General features: G+C 37.3%; 1 protein-coding gene across 2 annotated transcripts in view; it reads right to left on the reverse strand.

The window, feature by feature from the left end:
- The window catches only part of SHC4 (SHC adaptor protein 4), a 132,016-nt gene that overhangs the window by 10,151 nt on the left and 102,492 nt on the right, over positions 1 to 19,373 (reverse strand). The window contains exons 9-11 of one of the 2 annotated variants that reach the window (XM_072808381.1): positions 19,201 to 19,261; positions 11,606 to 11,785; positions 10,786 to 11,145 (exon numbers count right to left, since the gene is read on the reverse strand). In XM_072808381.1, the coding sequence (XP_072664482.1) occupies positions 11,111 to 11,145; positions 11,606 to 11,785; positions 19,201 to 19,261 (276 nt within the window). In that variant the 3' untranslated portion in view covers positions 10,786 to 11,110. Of the gene's footprint in view, positions 1 to 10,785; positions 11,146 to 11,605; positions 11,786 to 19,200; positions 19,262 to 19,373 lie in introns of those variants that run through there. The other variant, XM_072808380.1, reaches the window with a different exon arrangement.

The raw sequence follows: 19,373 nt of genomic DNA on the forward strand, positions 1-19,373 counted from the left end.
AACTCTTTGAAAAATGCCTTCAGTAACTTTACACTATGCCTGTTTTTAGTAATTAGCTTTTTACTTTCAAACCAAATTACTAATGTGCTTCAGAGATGCTTCTTACCAAAAACTCCAAAGCTATGCTGAACCTCACAGCATAGCTATTAAATGGCCTCCTATTTAAATGGCCAATCTGGTGTTTGTGTCATTCACCTGCATGGACAAAGCAGAGTTCATCTGGTAAAAGAAGGCAAAACATCAGGGAGGCCCTGGTCTGAGGCAGCTCCCCACAGTTCTGCAAAATAAATATCATCTAGAGTCAAGTGGGGATGAAGAGGTATATCCAGGTGGCACTTAATTATATTATTGATATTCAGAGTGATAATAATTATTCTATAGTTCCCACTTATTAAGTATGATAGGCACTGCTCAATGCTCTCTATATATTATCTTGTTTGGTTCTCAAAACAGGGCAGGCAAGGAAATGGATTTTAAAAAGACTAAATGACTTACCCAAAGTCACACTGCTAATATGTTGTAAATCTAGGATATGAAATAAGATCTATTTGACTCCAAAGCCCAAGTTCTTAATCACCATGCTCAAAGACCATTGCCTTGAATGTGAAAATCTTTCAGTTTTCAAAATTGGCCTAGCCATTCTACTTCCATAGTACCTACAATGGTCCCTACTAGAGAGCAAGGTTATCTGGATCATATACAGCAGAAGTAATAACATAAAATTCTTAGGTCTGAAGATATGTTCTTTTTTTTTTTAATTTATTTATGACAGTCACACACATAGAGAGAGAGAGAGAGGCAGAGACACAGGCAGAGGGAGAAGCAGGCTCCATGCACCGGGATCCCGATGTGGGATTCGATCCCGGGTCTCCAGGATCGCGCCCTGGGCCAAAGGCAGGTGCCAAACCGCTGCGCCACCCAGGGATCCCTGAAGATATGTTCTATATGGCAAATTTACTAGGAAAATCACCACAGAAATCAGGCTTTGTCTTTTTAAATGCAAAGGATCTTTTACATAGAAACTAGCTTTCATCTTTATAAATGCAAAGGTGTGTTTCCATGTCCTTATGCAAGGGAATAAGAAATCCTCTTAACTCTAAGTTTTATGAATTATATGTGATAATCTCATGAAGTCATGTATATCATATATATTATACATAAAATAGGTAACCAGGGCATTGTAGACATAACCCAATTCCCCTGTTAATATGTAATAGTTTTGTCTCTACTTAGGCACTTCCCTCTGCATGACACAATTATGATGCAGCACTCACAAATATATATTTTTGAAAATATCTTTAGTCTATATTTAATGGCTGAAAATATTCTCTCCACAAACAACCAGATCTATCTACTGTTGCCAGAAAAAGGCTGAAGAAACGTGTCCAGATTTGATGAATAATAAATGAAGTTGGCCTTAGTGCTGCTTGCTTGCAGGCATAAAAAAAGAACTCAGAGAAGCAGCCATGTACATGTTTGTGTAAGTAAAAGGGAAAGTGTATGAGTGGAAGAGAGATGCATGCATGCGTGTGTGCACACACATCATAATGCATGATGGCTTCCAGTTTATTCTGAGATAAGGGTGGAGAGCTTTTGGACAAGGACAAAACAAAAGAAAAACAGACATTATATCATCTTGAAAAGAGGCAACAGATCACAGGCCAGCCTGAGGTTATGGACAATATTTTCCTAACACAGTTTCCCAAATTAGCACAAGAACAATATACACTGTACTGGGACATTTTAATCATCTAAATATTTGCTGAAAATCTAATTTTCCTAAAAGCAGAATATCTGACAGATTTTTTTTAAATTTTGTTTTAATTTTTAAAGTTATGCATGCTGCTTTTTAATATCTGGGAAACACAGAAAAACAAAGAAAATGAACCACCAGTGGTCCTATCACCAAATACAACTACTCTTTAACATTGTGGTGCATTACCTATTATCGACTGCTTCCTTACATAATGTTAACTTTGAGAAAGATAATCATAATTTAAATCTAGTTATTTACATAAAATTGCCCTACAAAATTTAATAAGCTATTGATGTTATATAATTAATAACATATTTTTTTCAGAAGTAGCAAAGGTTAAGCAAGCAACAAGAAAGGCCACTTTATATTTAATTGAGACCTAAAAAGAAAGTGATAGGAATCATGGAAGAAAATAATCATGTTATCTTGGAGTTCCTGTAGGAACTGAAGACATATTGCTCATGATCAGAAATTCAGGTAAGCACAAGATAGATATGAATATCCACACCCATAAGCATCTGATCAAATAAAAAGGGCATATGGCTTAAGGGAGAAAAAAAATCTAACATGCAAAATTAAACAATTTTAAGTAACCCCAACGACAAAGAATGAGACACTTAAAGAAACCAATGTGAACTGGGAAGACAGCATAATAATGCATTCAATTTTTTTTAAGGATTTCATTTATTTATTTATGAGAGACACAGAGAGAGAGAGTCAGAGACATAGGCTGAGGGAGAAGCAGTCTCCCTGCAGGGAGCCCGATGCAGGACTCGTTTTGGGACCCCAGGATCAGGCCCGGAGCCGAAGGCAGACACTCAACTGCTGAGCCACCCAGGCATCCCGATGCGTTCGATTTTTAAAAAGCACATGCAATTGGGTATTTTGGAGTAGTAATGACTATTATATTAGCAAAGACTGAAAAAACATTAGATGTTCATCAATAAGGGAATGGATATATAAACTATGATGTACTTATACAATATAATACCATAAAACAATAGAAAATAACAAAGGTTTGTTCACAGAAAATCAGTAAGGAAACATTGGATGTAAACTATACATTAGACTAGATTGACTCAACAGACATCCACAAAACATTTTACCCAAAAGCAATAGACACACATTCTTCTCAAGTGCACATGGGACATTTTCCAGGATAGATCATATGTTAGGCCAAAACAAGTCAATAAATTTTAAAAGAATGAAATCATATCAAGCATCTTTTCTGACCACAAGGATATGAAACTAGAAATGAATTACAAGAAGAAAACTAAGAAATTCACAAATATGTGAAAATTAAACAGCATGATACCGAACAACAAATGGGTCCAAGAATAAAACAAAAGATAAGTCAGAAAATATCCTGAATACCACATACCAAAATACTACATATCGAAACTTGTGGGATGCTATCAAAGGCAGTTCTAAGAGGGAAGTTCAAACTAACACTATATTAAGAAAAAAGAGAGATCTCAAATAAATAACCTAACTTTACATCTCAAGGCTACCCTGAAATAAATAAACTAAGCCCAAACATAATAGAAGAAAAAAATATCAAAGATCAGACCAGGAATAAATGAAATAGAGAGTAAAAAGACAACACAAAATAGTCAATAAAACTAAATAAACAGAATAAGCAAACTTTTAGCTAGACTTACCAAGAAAGGAGTGACTCAAATAAAATTATAAATGAAAGGGGAGACATTACAAGTGACATCGCACAAAGGATCATAAGAGACTACTCTGAACAATTATATGCCAATAAATTGGATAACCTAGAAAAATGGATAAATTCCTAAAAACATAAAAACTATCAAGACTGAATAATGAAGAAATAGAAAATCTGAACAAGTGAATTAGTAATAAGGAGACTGAATCACCAATCAAAAACCTCCCAGCAAAGAAAAGTCCAGAAGCTGATGGCTTCACAGGTGAATTCTACCAAACAGTTAAAGAGAAAGTAATTCCAATCTTTCTAACAGTTTTCATAAAAAAAAAAAAAAGGAGGTAACACTTCTAAACTCAATTTACAAGGCCAGCATTACCCTGATACCAACACCAGACAAGGATACCACACACAAAAAAATAATAATAAAAGAAATTTACCAGGACAATATCCCTGATGAATGATGTAGATACAAAGTCCTCAACAAAATAGTAGCAAACGAAGTTCAACAATACATCAAAAGAAAAGGATCCCATACTATGATGAAGTGAGATTTATGAGGGATATAGGACAGTCCAACATCCATATGTCAATTGATGTGACACACCACATTAATGAAAGATAAAACCAGGGATCCCTGGGTGGCGCAGCGGTTTGGCGCCTGCCTTTGGCCCAGGGCGCGATCCTGGAGACCCGGGATCAAATCCCACATCGGGCTCCCGGTGCATGGAGCCTGCTTCTCCCTCTGCCTATGTCTCTGCCTCTCTCTCTCTCTCTGTGACTATCATGAATAAATAAATAAAATCTTTAAAAAAAAACAAAAAAAAACAGATGATCATCTCAAAAGATGCAGAAAAGGCATTTGACAAAATTCAACATCCCCTCATAATAAAAGCTCGCAACAAAGCCAGTATGTTGGAAACGTACCTTGATATAATAGAGGCCATATGTAATAAGCCCACAGTTAATATCATGCTCATCAGTGAAAAGTTGAAAGCTTTTCTTCTAAGATCAGAAACAAAAGGATGCACACTCTTCCCACTTTAATTCAACAAAGTGATGGAAGTCCTTGCCAAAGCAATTAGGCAAAAAAAAAAAAAAAAAAAAGAGCGAGAGAGAGATGAAAAAGAAATAAAAGGCTTCCAAATTGGATGGGAAGAAGTAAATCTGTTTCTCTTTATAGGGAATATAATATTATATATAGAAAACCCTAAAGACTCCACCAAAAAAAACCCCAAACCTGTTAGAACTAATAAATGAATAATAAAGTTGCAGGATACAAAGTCAATCAATGAAAATTAGTTGTATTTCTATACACTAATAAACCATCAGAAAGAGAGATTAAGAAAACAATCCCAGTTATAATAGCATCAAAAAGAATAAAATACTGGGGCTGCTGGCTGACTCAGACCAAAGAGTATATGACTCTTGATCTCAAAAGTTCAAGCCTCACACTGGGTAATTTAGGTAATTTAGATTATCTAAATAAATGAAACTTTAAATAATAATAAATACTTAATAAGTTTAACCAAGAGAGTTAAAGATCTGAAAACTCTTAACACATTGATGAAAGGAATTGAAGACACAAATAAATGGAAAAATAGTCTGTGCTCACAATTAACATTGTTAAAATGTCCATAATACCCAAAACATGTACAAATTCAATGCAGTCCCTATCAAAAATTTCAATGGCATTTTTCACAGAACTAGAGCAAACAATCCTAAAATTTGTGTGGAACCACAAAAAGCTTCAAATAATCAGAGCAATCTTGAAAAAAAAGAACAAAGCTAGAGCTATCGTGTTTCCTAATTTCAAACTATATTACAAAGATATAGAAATCAAAACAGTGTAATATTGACATAAAAACAGACGCATAGATCAATGGAACAGAATAGAAAGCCCAAAAATGAACTCACACTTACATGGTCAATTAACTTATGACAAAGGAACCAAGAAAAATACAATGGGAAAAGGATAGCGTCTTTAATAAATAAATGCTTTTGAGAAAACTGGACAGTCAAGTGTGAATAAATGATACTGGACTCCTGGCCTACACAATACACAAAAACCATCTCAAAATGGATTAAAGACTTGAATGTAAGACCTGAACCCATATAACTTTAAAAGAAAACATAAGGGGTAAGCCCCTAGACATCAGTCTTGACAGTGTTTCTTTGGATTTGACACCAAAAGCAAAAATAAACAAGTAAGGCCACATCAAAACAAAAATCTGCATAGTGAAGGAGACCATAAACAAAACAAAAAGACAATCTTTGTAATAGGAGAAAATATCTGCAAATCATTAATCTGATAAGGGGTTAATATCCAAAGAATACATACTATTCAGTGGCAAAACAAAACAAAAAACCCCAAACCATCCAATTGAGAAATGGGCAGAGGAACTGAATAGATATTTTTCTAAAGAAGACACACAAATGCCCAATAGGTACATTAAAAAGGTTCTCAACATCACTAATCATCAGGGAAATGCAAATCAAAATCACAATGAAATAGTACCGCACACCCGTTAGAATGGCTATCATGGAAAAAATGGAACATAAATGTTGGCAAGAATGTGGAGGAAAAAAAACCCTTACACACTGTTGGTGGGAATGTAAATTGCTGCAGCCACTCTGGAAAAAAAAAATTAAGGGTAGAACTATTGTACTATATGATCCAGAAATCCCACTTCTGGGTATATATCCAAAGGAAAAAAATCACTATCTCAAAGAGATACCTGCACCCCCACATTCATGGCAGCATAATTTACAAGACATGGCAACAACCTAAGTATCCATGATGGATGAATGCATAAAGTAAATGTGATTGGTTGATTACACACACAAACACACAGGAATATTATTCAGCCATAAAAAGGTAGGAAATCTTGCCATTTGTAACATGGATGGACCCTGAAGGCATAATGCTAAGTGAAATAGGTCAGCTAGAGAAAGACAAATACTGCATGATCTCACTTATATGTGAAATTAAAACACAACTCACAGACTCATCAGTTTTCTGATGATTGCCAAAGGCAGGGAGTGAGGGGTGGGAGAAATGGTGAAAGTGGTAAAAAGTTACAATCTTTCAGTTATAAGATAAACAGGTCCTAGGGATGTAATGTACAGCCAGGCAACTATAGTTAACAATAGTGTGTTGCATATTTAAAAGTTCCTAAGAGAGTAAATCTTAAAAGTTCTCAACACAAGAAATTTTGTAACTATGTGAGGTGATGGATAGATACCACGCTAAAGTTAGTGTGTTAATCATTTTGCAATATATACATATATCAAATCACTAGTACAATGTTATATGTCAATTATATTTCAATAAAACTGGAAGAAAATAACAAAGGATATTACATGCTAATTTGTAAATCTCTAAAATGGAAGAGTGAAATAAGCAAGTATAGAAGGAGGTTATCATAACTTCTAAGGGGGTATAACTTTTATTTCTTTTTAAAGGAGATAGATAGGGGCACTTGGGTGGTTCAGTGGTTGAGCATCTGCCTTTAGTTCAGGGCATGATCCCAGGGTCCTGAGATAGAGTCCCACATGGGGCTCCCCGCATGGAGCCTGCTTCTCCCTCTGCCTATATCTCTGCCTCTCTATGTGTGTGTGTGTGTCTCTCATGAATAAATAAGTAAAATCTTTAAAAAAAAAAAATAAAGGAGATAGATGATAGGTTAATAGGTAGGTAGATAGATGGGTGGATGGATATGCCTAAGTATGTAGATAGATACTTAACTATTCATTAATATTCTGGTAGTAATCAGAAGAAACTGCTAATATGTAGGGAGTTGAATACAGTATTAAAGCTTGAGAAGGGACATTTTATTTTATTTTTAAATACCATATTTATTATTTGGATTTTTTTCCATGAGTACTTGTGTTACTTTTGAATTAGAAAAAAAACCCTGTTTATAGAATAAAAAAATGTATACAAATATCAGGATAGCCACATAACTAAAGACAAAATTGGAAGGGGGATTAAATTTGTGAGAAAAGTGTTGGGGCTGGCGGGCAACTCTCAGTTTTCCGTTGTGGGAAGAAAAGCCCATGCTTTTTTTCTCCCACGACATGTTAAAACGGCTCCATTTCTGATTTGAAAGGACTGAAAGTAGTCAGTTCTCTTCATTGACAGTTTTATTTTACAAAGTTGCTATGAATGCTGATTTAGTGAAAACTGAAACACCATCCACAGGAGAAATGCAGGGTTAGTTTCCTCTGAGCCTCAGGACACAGCATGCTCATCAGTCGATCAATATATAACCTTGTTTTATGTGTATTTCTATTTAAAGTTACCTTATTTCATATATATTGTTGATTCAAGAACACTGATCTTAAAAGCCAACACATGCCTGAATGAAGCTTATCTAATATGTGGATGTGGATTTTCTCTGTAAGGTACATCACAATCTTCTGCACTTACAAGCGATATATGGCACTTCAGCACAACACTTGGAGATGATATTAATGAGCAAAATCAGCAGCAAATAGCACAAAAACTCAAAGTACATGGCAATAAATGGACTGCAGAAGGTACTTGTTTATAACAGAAGAGACGGAACAAGAAGGCAGAGCATGACCCTACTTTCACCTTAGCTGGAAATGGGTGCATTGGGCAACTCGAATTTTTTGTTGTTCTGTGCACATCTACGTATGACCACAGAAGTTCCACATGAGTGTTTTGGTGTTACAAACTAATATTAGCAAGTAAACAAATTCTCAAATATGGAATCCATTAAGTATGAGAACTGACTGCATACTGTTTATCAGTATGGAATCTTGGGCATGTAAAAATTATAGAACAGGAATTTATTTGCATTATTGAGGGGAAAAACACATTCACCTCTGTAGAGTGTCTAAAACGTTGTTAGAAAAAGATATTAACAAAAAAATGTCAATAATAGGGCAGCGTGGGTGGCTCAGTGGTTTAGTGCCGCCTTCAGTCCAGGGTGTGATCCTGGAGACCTGGGATTGAGTCCCACATTGGGCTCCCTACATGGAGCCTGCTTCTGCCTCTGCCTATGTCTCTGCCTCTCTCTCTCTCTCTCCCCCATGAATAAATAAAATAAAATCTTTTTTAAAATGTCAATAATAAGCGAAAGTTTGAGATAGTACCCAGAGAAAAATTATTTGTAATATAAAGGAAGAATTATATGCCTATTAAGATATATTATAAAGCCATGCTAGTTAATATACTGGTAATAGAACAGGGAAGTAGGGCAATAGAAAAAGTATAATAAAGGCCTAGAAACAGATTCACATACAAAGAAAGAATCTAGTCTAGTGGAGAGTGATATTAAAGAAAGAGGAGATTATTTAGTCAATGGTGTTTGCAAAACTGGATCACTTACATAGGCAAAATTAAGTTAGACCCTCTACTTCACAGAAAATATAAAGTTCATGAGAAATAAATATGTAACTGTGGAAATAAAACTACAAAGACAGTGGAAGAAAATATAGTACAAGCTAGATAAAGAAGAGAAAATTTAATCGATAGTGGAAGGAAAGCACAGAAAAGGTAAAAATGGAAATCAATGAAACAGAAAATAGAAAATAACAGACAAAATGAAACCAAAACCTGGGTCCTTTAGAAAGATCAATTAAATTAATAAATCTCAAAGAACACAGATCAATAAGAGAGAACACAGAAATTATATCAATAACAGGAAAGAAAGAAGGCATCCTTCGGGCAATGAGGATAATAAAAGAACATTGTGGGGAATTTCATGAGGAATTGACTCTAAGCAAATAAAGGAGAATCCTACTAAGTTTTTAAGGAATTACGTTGCCAATGAATCATAATTCATTGTGATTGGCTTGTCTATGGCTTTAGGGCCTCCACAGCAACTCCAATTTATCAAGTCCCCACCCACAGAAAATAGGCTATAAATGTGGTGAAGCCCCTAAAAAAGGCACTTTCTCCAACATTAACTTTGGATATGTACACAAAGGATAACGGCAGGAACAACCCAGAGGACAGTCGAGGCCCACAGATAACAATGGACAAAGAGATTCCTCTCATAAAGCTGGACCAGAGTCCAAGCAAATCATTTTCTCCACTTCCAGCTCAAGGAGTCTTCACAATTACTGCACTATGGGATTTGGAATTGCTATGTACCAGTGACCCCTGTGTGTCTTGCATGCTTCTCTTTTGTGAACATAGGTTTTTTATTATGGTAATCTTATCCCTCTTTTCACTACTAAATTTGGTTGTGGAAGGCGACAGACAACTTAGCAAATAATAAAAAAAACAATAAGAATAATAAGAATAATAAGAATTCCTATCCAATCCTGACTGAAAGGACTTTACATTATCCAGATGTCATGAACTTTAAGCTACATGCTCTAGCCTTTTTTTAAATTTAATTTATTTTTAAATGTAAATTTAATTAATTAACATATAATGTATTATTGGTTCAGAGGTAGAGGTCAGTGATTCATCAGTCTTATATAATGCCCAGTGCTCATTACATCACATGTCCTCCTTAATGCCCATCACCCAGTTACTCCTTCCCTCACCCCCTCCCCTCCATCAACCCTCCTCAGTTTCCCATAACTAAGAATCTCTTATAGTTTGTCTCCCTCTCTGATTTCATCCTGTTTTATATTTTCCTCTCTTCCTCTATAGATCCTCTGTTTTGTTTCTTAAATTCCACACATGAGTGAGGTCATAGGATAATTGTCTTTCTCTGATTCACTTATTTCATTTAGCATAATATCTTCTAGTTCATCCACGTCATTGCAAATGTCAAGATTTCACTTTTTTTGATGGCTGATCCCTTCCTGATAGGGATCCCAATAAAGACCCTGCACGCCAAAGCCCCATCTCAGTGTTTGCTTCCAGAGAACCCAATCAGGTTGTTTGGGTGCCAAGGCTGATTTTGGAAAGCTTGCAAGACAATGGCTCACTTGTCACATCGCTGGCAACGAGGACCTTTGTTTCTCAGTTTAGGAGTTAAGGTGGTCTGGTGAAGCCCAGGCTCACCAAAATCTGCTAAATTTCATCTTGTCATTGCTCATCAACTTTTTTAGAAAGTTGCCCTTGGCAGTCTGGAGAGAGATTCTCAGCTAGCAAAAGGACTTTCTGAATGATTGGATCTCCATCTTTGGAGTGAACCAGGTTTGGCTCACCCAAATTTGAACCCAATACACTTTAATATTTTATAAAAAGCATTTTTGGGTTTACTTGTTTTTTAATTGGCTGTAGGCTTTTGATTTGCTTTGATTTTACTTATTTATGTTCCTGTTTATGCATTTACTTCTGGAAGCAATTTAGTAGGAAAATGATGTTTGTCTTACTGTATTTTACTCACAGATACATGGCTAAAGAAAGGAGCCACAAAAAAAAAAAAAAAAAAAAGGAAAGGAGCCACTTTATTTTAGTACCGTATAGATGACTTACCAAGGAATTTTGAAATGAATAAAATTAAAACCATCACTAAACAGAGCCAAATAATGGTCATTGTTCCTCATGCAAACCAACAAATTCAAAATTATCTCCTGGTTTAGATAGTCCTTCCTTCAGCAAAAGCACACAGCAGAAACTAAAAGTTGGGAGCCAATTGAAAGTATCTGAAAAGATTATTCAAAATCAAAGTCCCAAAACCTCGAAATTCATAACACTTCACAATTAACTGTGGTATAATATTGAGGTAAGAAACAATCCTTTTCATTCCTTAAAAATGAGGCCAGCGAAACAGCCTTCCTGAAACTGAAAGACAATGTAGTGAGTTGAACAGTAGCACCCAAAAGGATATGTTCAAGTCCCGATCCATAGTCCCCATGAATGTGTCTTCATTTGGTAAAAGGGCTTTTGCAGGTATAATTAAGTTAAGGATCTCGAGATGAGATCTTCCTGGATTTAGGGCCCACCTAGAAGAGAAAGGTATTGTCCTAGAAAAAGGAGGGAGAAGTTTGGAGACATAGAGGTGAAGGCCATGTGAAGACTGAGGCAGAGATTGATATGTTGACAAGCCAAAGAACACCAAGAATTGCTAATAGTGATCAGAAGCTGGGAAAGAGGCATGGAACAGATCCTCCTCCAGAGTCTCTAGAGGGAACTACTCCAGAACTGTGAGAGAATAAATTTCTGTTGCTTGAAGACACTCAGTTTGTGGTAACTTGTTACAGTAGCCACAGGAAATTCATACAGATAGTGAGCAGCGACTTACTTTCACGGTGCCATGGGCTCCCCAACACGTGAGCTGAGCTTTGATTTGGGGCAGAGCCAAGTGTACTTTGAAAAGCCTGTGTGTTTATGTAGCAGGGATCATTGAAGAAATCCACTCGACATGCGTGCTTCATTAATGAGGCATCTCGATGGGACTGCACTCCTCTCTCCTGTGCATTACCTGTAATGATTAATGATCAACATATGTTCTTACTTTGTAAACAATAAGTAAAATCATGTTTGAGTCTAGAACTGATAGGAAAGGAAGAGCCACTCCCCTCCTATACATATTTGAGTACTGACTTCTAGACCTGTAAAAACAAGAAACACACCAGGCTTTCAGGGAAAGCACCCTCTCCTTGGCCTCCTAGACCCTCCCCGCCCATCCCTCAGCTGACCTACTGCTTCAACACTAGGTAGGAAACAAACTAGGAAGACCCAAGAGAAGAGCAGCCAGAGAAAAAAAGACAGCCGACTGTCCAGCAAACATCACAAACCCACACATAACACTGCTCAGGGCTGTGGTCCAGGAATCAAGAAAACACATATGTCATACAGAACCTGAATATCTATTATTTAAACTGCTTTAAAAAAAAAAAAAAAGATTTTGTTTGAGAGAGAGATGCAAACAGTGGGGAGGAACAGAGAGGGAGACACACAGCCCAACTTGGGGCTCAATCCTTGACCTGAGTTGAAACCAAGAGTTCGATGCTTAACCCACTGAGCCACTCAGGCACCCTACCTTTTTTTAGAGAGAGCATGTGCATATGGGGCATGAGTGGGCAGGGGAGGTGCAGAGGGAGAGGGAGAGAGAACATCTTAAACAGGCTCCACATCCAGCCCAATGTGGGGCTCAATCTCACCACCCTGAGATTATGACCTGAGCCAAAATCAAGAGTTGGATGCTGAACCAGCTGAGACACTCAGGTGTCCCTAAACTGTTTTTCAAAACCTTACTACTTAAATTATTAAGAATGGAAAGTCTGTCTTCTCTCTATGCCCAAAGTTTTGTTTTGCCAAGCTCAGCCTCTAACCAACTGTTGATGTTTATTCTGGAATTTAATGGAAAAACCTCACCCCTTAGGTTATCACCTTCTTCCCTCTTACCCTGTTTCCTCCTCTTCCATTCTGTTCTATACACTGTGGCCAAAATGATCTTTTTTTTGCAAACCTAGTCATATTTTTCAGCGGCTTAAAAAACTCTTTACTGCCTCCCATTCCTCTTTGGATAAAGCTCAAACTTTTTTTGTCTTTTTTTAAAGATGTTATTTATTTATTCATGAGAGACACAGAAAGAGAGGCAGAGACATAGGCAGAGGGAGAAGCAGGCTCCCGGTGGGAAGCCCGATGTGGAACTCGATCCCAGAACCCTGGTATCACCCTGAGCCAAAGGCAGATGCTCAACCACTAGGCCACCCAGGAGGTGTCCCAAAGCTCAAACTTTTCAACAAGCCCCAAGTTCTGGTCCCATCTACCCAGCTTCCCTTGCACCTCCATGTTCCTCAGTCACTTTGCCCTTCTGGAAGAATAATCTCCACTGTAAGGCCATTTTCTCTGATTGCCATGCTCTTCCCACACTCTTCAGGTGTCAGTATAAGCATCTCTTTTCTCAGTAGAGCTTTCTCCGACCTTCTCAGACTACACTAAGTCTCTCTGCTTTGCTAGAAGTTTCTTCTTCACCTTTGAAGTCCATATCACAAGAAAAATTAATTCTATTATGTCATTTTGTTTAATGCCATCTAGACTGCATGTTCCGTGAATGTAGAGATCTTTTCTCCTAGCACATGGCTGGCACATACTTATGACAACAAAGGGTTACTGAATGGATGGGTAATAGCACCATATTTCAGTACCTGATGTCAGGAAATATTTTGTACCATCCAGATGGTTCTGTCCTCAGAATGTCAGGATAGATGGAACATTTATATTTTTGGCCATATGTGCTATCATGAAGCTGCCCTGAAGTAATGACATTCACATTCCATTGTCTTATCATAAAATATCAGTCAACATCAGTCCTTTTATTGTTTCAGTCATTAAACCCTTTTAATGTGGTCCAAAAAGAACCAACTTTATATCAGATTTCACATCATGATGAATAGTGCTATAATTCTTATAAAATATGGAGACCCAAGGGTACATCACATAGGAGAAGCCCAGTCAGAAGACTACAGCCTTACTACCTACTCCTTTTCTCTTGGTCTGTCAGCTGTTACACATCACCTTGTCCTCCCTCATACTCTATATGTGGAATATCCTGAGGGAGGAGTGAGATTTCTAAAGAAGGAGGGGTGGTCAGGGCATTTCGTTTCTTTGTTGCATTTTACAATATATGACAGTCTCCATTTGTTTGGTTACATGGATCTATGAATATTATCTAGTTTAAACTAAACTTACTTTCATAAATGGCTAAGTGGTTAGAGATCACTACAAATAAATCAAAGATTGAAGATCACTTTTTTTGTTACAAAATCTTCCTCAGCTGCATTATGAGCTTACAAACAAGAATGACCTAATTAAATCAGAACATTGGCCTCCCGAAAGTTAAAATGATCATGATTTGAAATGTGGATTTATGTCTATTTTCTTTATCAAATGCTCTATTGTATTTTGGGATATACATTTAGATATTATCTTGAAATATTGAAACATTATCTAATGATAGTACTCACAGCCACTATAATTAGCAGGACTCCTAACTCTGGGGAACAACAAAGGGTTGCAGAAGGGAAAGTGGGTGGGTGGGTAGGTAACTGGGTGACGAGCTTTAAGGAGGGCACGTGATGCAATGAGCAATGGGTGTTATATGTTGGCAAATTGCATTTAAATAAAAAAATATGGTTGTGAGGATTAAATGAAAGAATGTGGATGAGACACTAACAGAATAGTGCCTGCTTAATAAATAATTAATATCTGCTCAGTTACCTATTTATTCATTGATGCTGGTGCTCTGCAAATGGTTCTTATCTCCTGCTATTCCTTTCTGTCTGTACCTAACTCCTATTTGTCCTTTAAGATTCTGTTCTGAAAAAATATATATATAAATAAGATTCTGTTCTGAATCCACCTCCTTCAAGAAGCTTCCCCCTTAGTGCTTCCCTCCCCAAGCCTGGGTCAGGCGCCGCTCCATAACATAATATAGGTATGTGTTTACTTGTTCGTCTGTCTTCCCCTTGAGACTGCAAATTCCTCGAGTCCTTAAGAAGAGATTAGAACCCATTTATCTGCATATCTTCTTCATCTTCAATGCCTAGTATGAAGGCACTGAGGCAGGTGCTCAAAAGAAAAATGTTTGTCAGCTGAATGAACAGATGCTGAATCTGCCTCAGTCTTCCTTTCTCAGCATATTTGACCCCGGTATGTTCTGAGTCAAACTTTAGCACAGGGCACTGACTCATTTGCCCCTTACAGAGAATGGCATGAGGTGACAACATCAGTTTTACCATCCCATAGAATTACACAAAAGCATTAATGCCTGTATCCAGTCTCTCTTGAAAATGACCATTTCTTTTTCCCAAATGCCTTATTATATTTAACTCAGTAATGTTGCCTTAAATATGTATTTCACTCTATACCCAAATTTAAAATCTTTATTGGGTAAAATATGTGGCTGATGAGAGTTTAACCACATATGCCAGCCATTGTGCATTCCAAAATTTATTTTTGCCAAGTATTACTCCGAGAACCGATCCAACCTGTTGAAGAGAGGACTGGTGGCAAAAAACAAATACATAGTGTATATACTGTAAGAACCAAAGTTTTTAAGTGCAAGCTCTTAGGGCTTGTAAGAATTTAATGTCTTTTTGATTAAAAATATCTTATTTCCATTTAACTTGAGGTCAGGAAAACATTATTCTATTTGCTAATTAATTTTTTCCATAAAGAAATTTAAAAGTAGGGATAGAGGGACACTGGGGTGGCTCAGTGGTTGAGCGTCTGCCTTCAGCTCAGGGAATGATGGGATCAAGTCCCACATCGGGCTTCCTACATGGAGCCTGCTTCTCCCTCTGCCTATGTCTCTGCCTCTTTCTCTCTGTGTCTCATGAGTAAATAAAATCTTTTAAAAAAAGAAAGCTTTAAAAAAAAAAAGTAGGGATAGGTATCTTTTATAAGTCTGGTGATAAATATAATTAACTTCTCCAAAAACCAGAAGACTATTGCAGTATTTATAATATACTGGAATTCAAGTTGTAAGTCAGTATTTGAATAAATAAATGTCTTGGGAGGAAAAAGCCAGATCTTATTGAAAATATTTGTATAGGTGTCTCTCAAATGCTTATGTATAAATCTCAAGGAAAAGCCATAAAAATTATGTATTTGCTATTCTGGAAACTGCTATTAATTTGCTCACTGGTCAAGAATTTCAGATCAGTTTTTAAACATATGCCCTAGTAGTCACAGGCAGGCCCCAAGATAGGAATACTTGATTTCTGGGTGTCTGTGAATGAATGGACACCATAGTAGTAAAGTCCTCCCTACAACAATAGGAGTGGCCTTAATTGTTGTTGCTCCTGGAGCAGGGGTTGAGTTCTTCTAACTTATGGTCTTAGTGGCTGAGGTCTAGGGAGATGGCTTCCTAGCATTCTGGATCCTCACTGGAACTTAGAACTGCTTTTCTAAGGAAACAATGTTGTAGCTCTGATTTTCAAGGGAAGAAAGTAGCCAGCTGAAGGACTTTTTCCAAACTGCGAATACCATCTCTCACCTCACCAAGATTCTGAAAAGTTCCCAGTTATGAACTGTTACCTTAAGGCCACCACAAGGAAGGTAGCTCTGTACTGGTTTCCAACCCTCGCAAAGTTGGAGTGCAACTGAAGAACAGGCACTTGCAACAGAAACTTCTATTGTATTTGTCATTCCAAAATATGTATTTAAGCTCTAGTACAGGCAAACCAGAATAGTAGAATACGGTACACTTGTCTAGGAGATAGTCATCATGGCTAAAATTAATTCTGGAATGAACTAATTCTGGAAATATATTCCAGGCTCTCAGTAAAGTCTGTTCATAAGTTTGGATCTGCTTATATTGGCTTAGGACATATATAAACCACAAAAGAATAAGGGGTTACATTGTTTGTTGGATTTGAAGGAGAAATAAAACCAAGATAAACAGAAACAGTAAGTTGGATTCTATGACAAGATTACATTTACAAAAAGAAATATCTTGAATAAGACTGAGACAGTACCTCTATAACCTCTATAACCATTAGTTCCTTCACAAATGTATGTTTTGGGGGCTCTTGACAAAAAACTAGGAGACCATGCCCCTTATCTTCAATGGTAGTGTTGTGATTTAGCATATGGTACATCATTCTAGTAATGTTGATTTTCCTTCAGTGAGTTCCCCTCAGAAGCCATGTGACTGTGCCACATGTCACATGGCTGCCACACAGGCTGTGCCATCAAGACTGTCTAACGGAGAAGAGGAAGATGAGCTGGGAAGGGAGGTATTTGTTAGGACCAAAAATTCGGGAGTTCTTTGTCTAGGTCCAAGACTCTCTCTGCTGTCCTCTCTATGTGCAGTGATCTAGGATGTGGTCCTGGCACACCAGGAATTCTAGTTTCCATTTATACTTTTCTTTCTCTTTCCCTCTCTCACCCCCTCTTCCCATTTCTTCCTCTGTGCCTGGATAATCCCTACTCATCCATCAGGTCCTGGTTTGGTTGTTTGCCTGAAGAGAGTTTAGGAAGACCCTCTATAGTCCCTCAGATTAAGTTAGGTTCCCTGTTATTTGTTTCCATAACACGTTGGGCTTTGAAATATCGATCCTATTTGTAAGCTTTTGCTAAAGATGTGTCTTCCTATTTAAACTACCAACATGAGTACTGGTTGTGATTCCATTCTTGCATAGTGCCAGACCTACAGAGCATCTTCATAAATAGCCACTGAGTAAAGTGTTGCATAAATGAAGACTATAGAATGAGATGAAACAGGATGTGGAGATATTTCCAAGTGAGCTTCAGCACAGGTAGAAAATAATTACAATACTGCAGGACATATGTGATGTGTTCCTGACTATTAAATCCTTAGGTTAGGGATTTCTGCGTAATGGAAAGGAAGGGAGGAAGGAATATAGCTTCTAGGGAGCCTTTGCACTTACCTTTAATTTAATTTGTTTTAGTCATATTACTTAAAGTTAGGTTAAAATTGTAAATAACTTTAAAGAATGGCATGGAATTTTAATAGCTACCAAAAAGAACCATATCTTTAAAGAATTAACAATACCGTCTAAACCCACTACTTCTGTTATTTTTGCATGGTGGAGGAAGGTAGGAATCATAGCTGTACCTAAAATGATAAATTTTTATGTATCTCCCATATATAAGAAATAATAAAATTTGAGGCACCTGGGTGGCTCAGTCAGTTAAGTGTCCGACTCTTGATTTTAGCTCAGGTCATAATATCAGAGTTGTGAGATCGAGTCTTATGTCAAGCTCCATGCTGGGTGGAGCCTGCTTGGGATTCTCTCTCACCCTCTGCCTCTGCCCCCTCCCCCTTGCACTCTCTCTCTCTCTCTCTCTTTCTCTGTCTCTCTGTCTCAAAAGAAGTAAATTAAATTAATAGGTTACAATGGCATAATTCCATAAGAAGAATGAAAATATTCTAGGGGTGACAGAGTGGTTCAGTCAGTTAAGCATCTTCCTTCAGTCCCAGGATCAAATCGTACATCGGGCTTCCTGCTCAGCAGGGAGTCTGCTTCTCCCTCTGCCCCTCGCCCTGCTTGTGCTCTCTCTCATGTGCTTGGGCATGCTCTCTCTCTCTCAGATGGATAGATAAAATCTCTTAATAAATAAATAAGTAATATATATTTACCCTTAGAAGTGACTACCTTCTAGGTGCCAAATTCCTGCTAATTTAATTTGAGTCCCTAAGCATGGCTATCCAACTCTATTTCTCCACCATCTTATCAATACCATCCAGTTACCTCCCTCTCTAATGCTATAAAACTTTGCTTCCCAAAGAAATATGTACCTTCAACAATTTAAAAAAATCAAATTACTAACTAGGGTATAACTTTATGACAATGTATGTCCAACCTGGATGGTTGATATTCTACATTTGTGTTGTGGAAAAGTTGTGCCCAACATAACTATCACGTGCAGTAATAAGACATTTAATGCCCTAGGAAGTAGGGCAAGTGGAGTAGATGGGCCCCCCTAATTGAGTCTCTTGCATTTCAGATTTCTTTTTGTTTTCTGCTTAAAGATTTTACCTTAATTCTAATGGTAAAGCATTGATTTTCACATTAGCTTAATGTCTGATCTTCTTTGAAGTGGAACTCCCTTGAGTTTTAAGCAGAGAAGCATCTTTCCAGGAAGACCTCTCATGATGTTACAGCAGTGAAAGACCTCATAAGGTAGAATGATAGTGTGGTAGAGCCCACAAGAGTGAGGCAAAGTCATGAGCCTGTCAAGTGACACATGCGTGGCATTCTGGGACTCTCAGAGTGTGGAAAGCCGGCCGCTGAAGCATTATATGTTTGGTTATATAAACCTGACTTCCCCAGGAAGTCTTTAAGAGCTAGGGCCACACACAACCACATGACCTACAAGGAATAAGGAGAGTGGCAGATGGCAGAGGACAATTGTACCTACCTATTGCCCTGCTTTGTTCTAAACAGTTCTCATACACACTGCTGCACTTGGAGTTTCCAGGCTGCACAAACAACAAATTGTGAAACATTTACAAACATAGTATATATCCATACTTTCAAAAAACAACACTACTGATGCTCCCAGCAGAATACAGCTGACAAATTCACTTTCCG

This window comes from Canis lupus, chromosome 32 (assembly GCF_048164855.1).
Source record: "Canis lupus baileyi chromosome 32, mCanLup2.hap1, whole genome shotgun sequence".
In the NCBI taxonomy this organism is placed as follows: domain Eukaryota; kingdom Metazoa; phylum Chordata; class Mammalia; order Carnivora; family Canidae; genus Canis; species Canis lupus.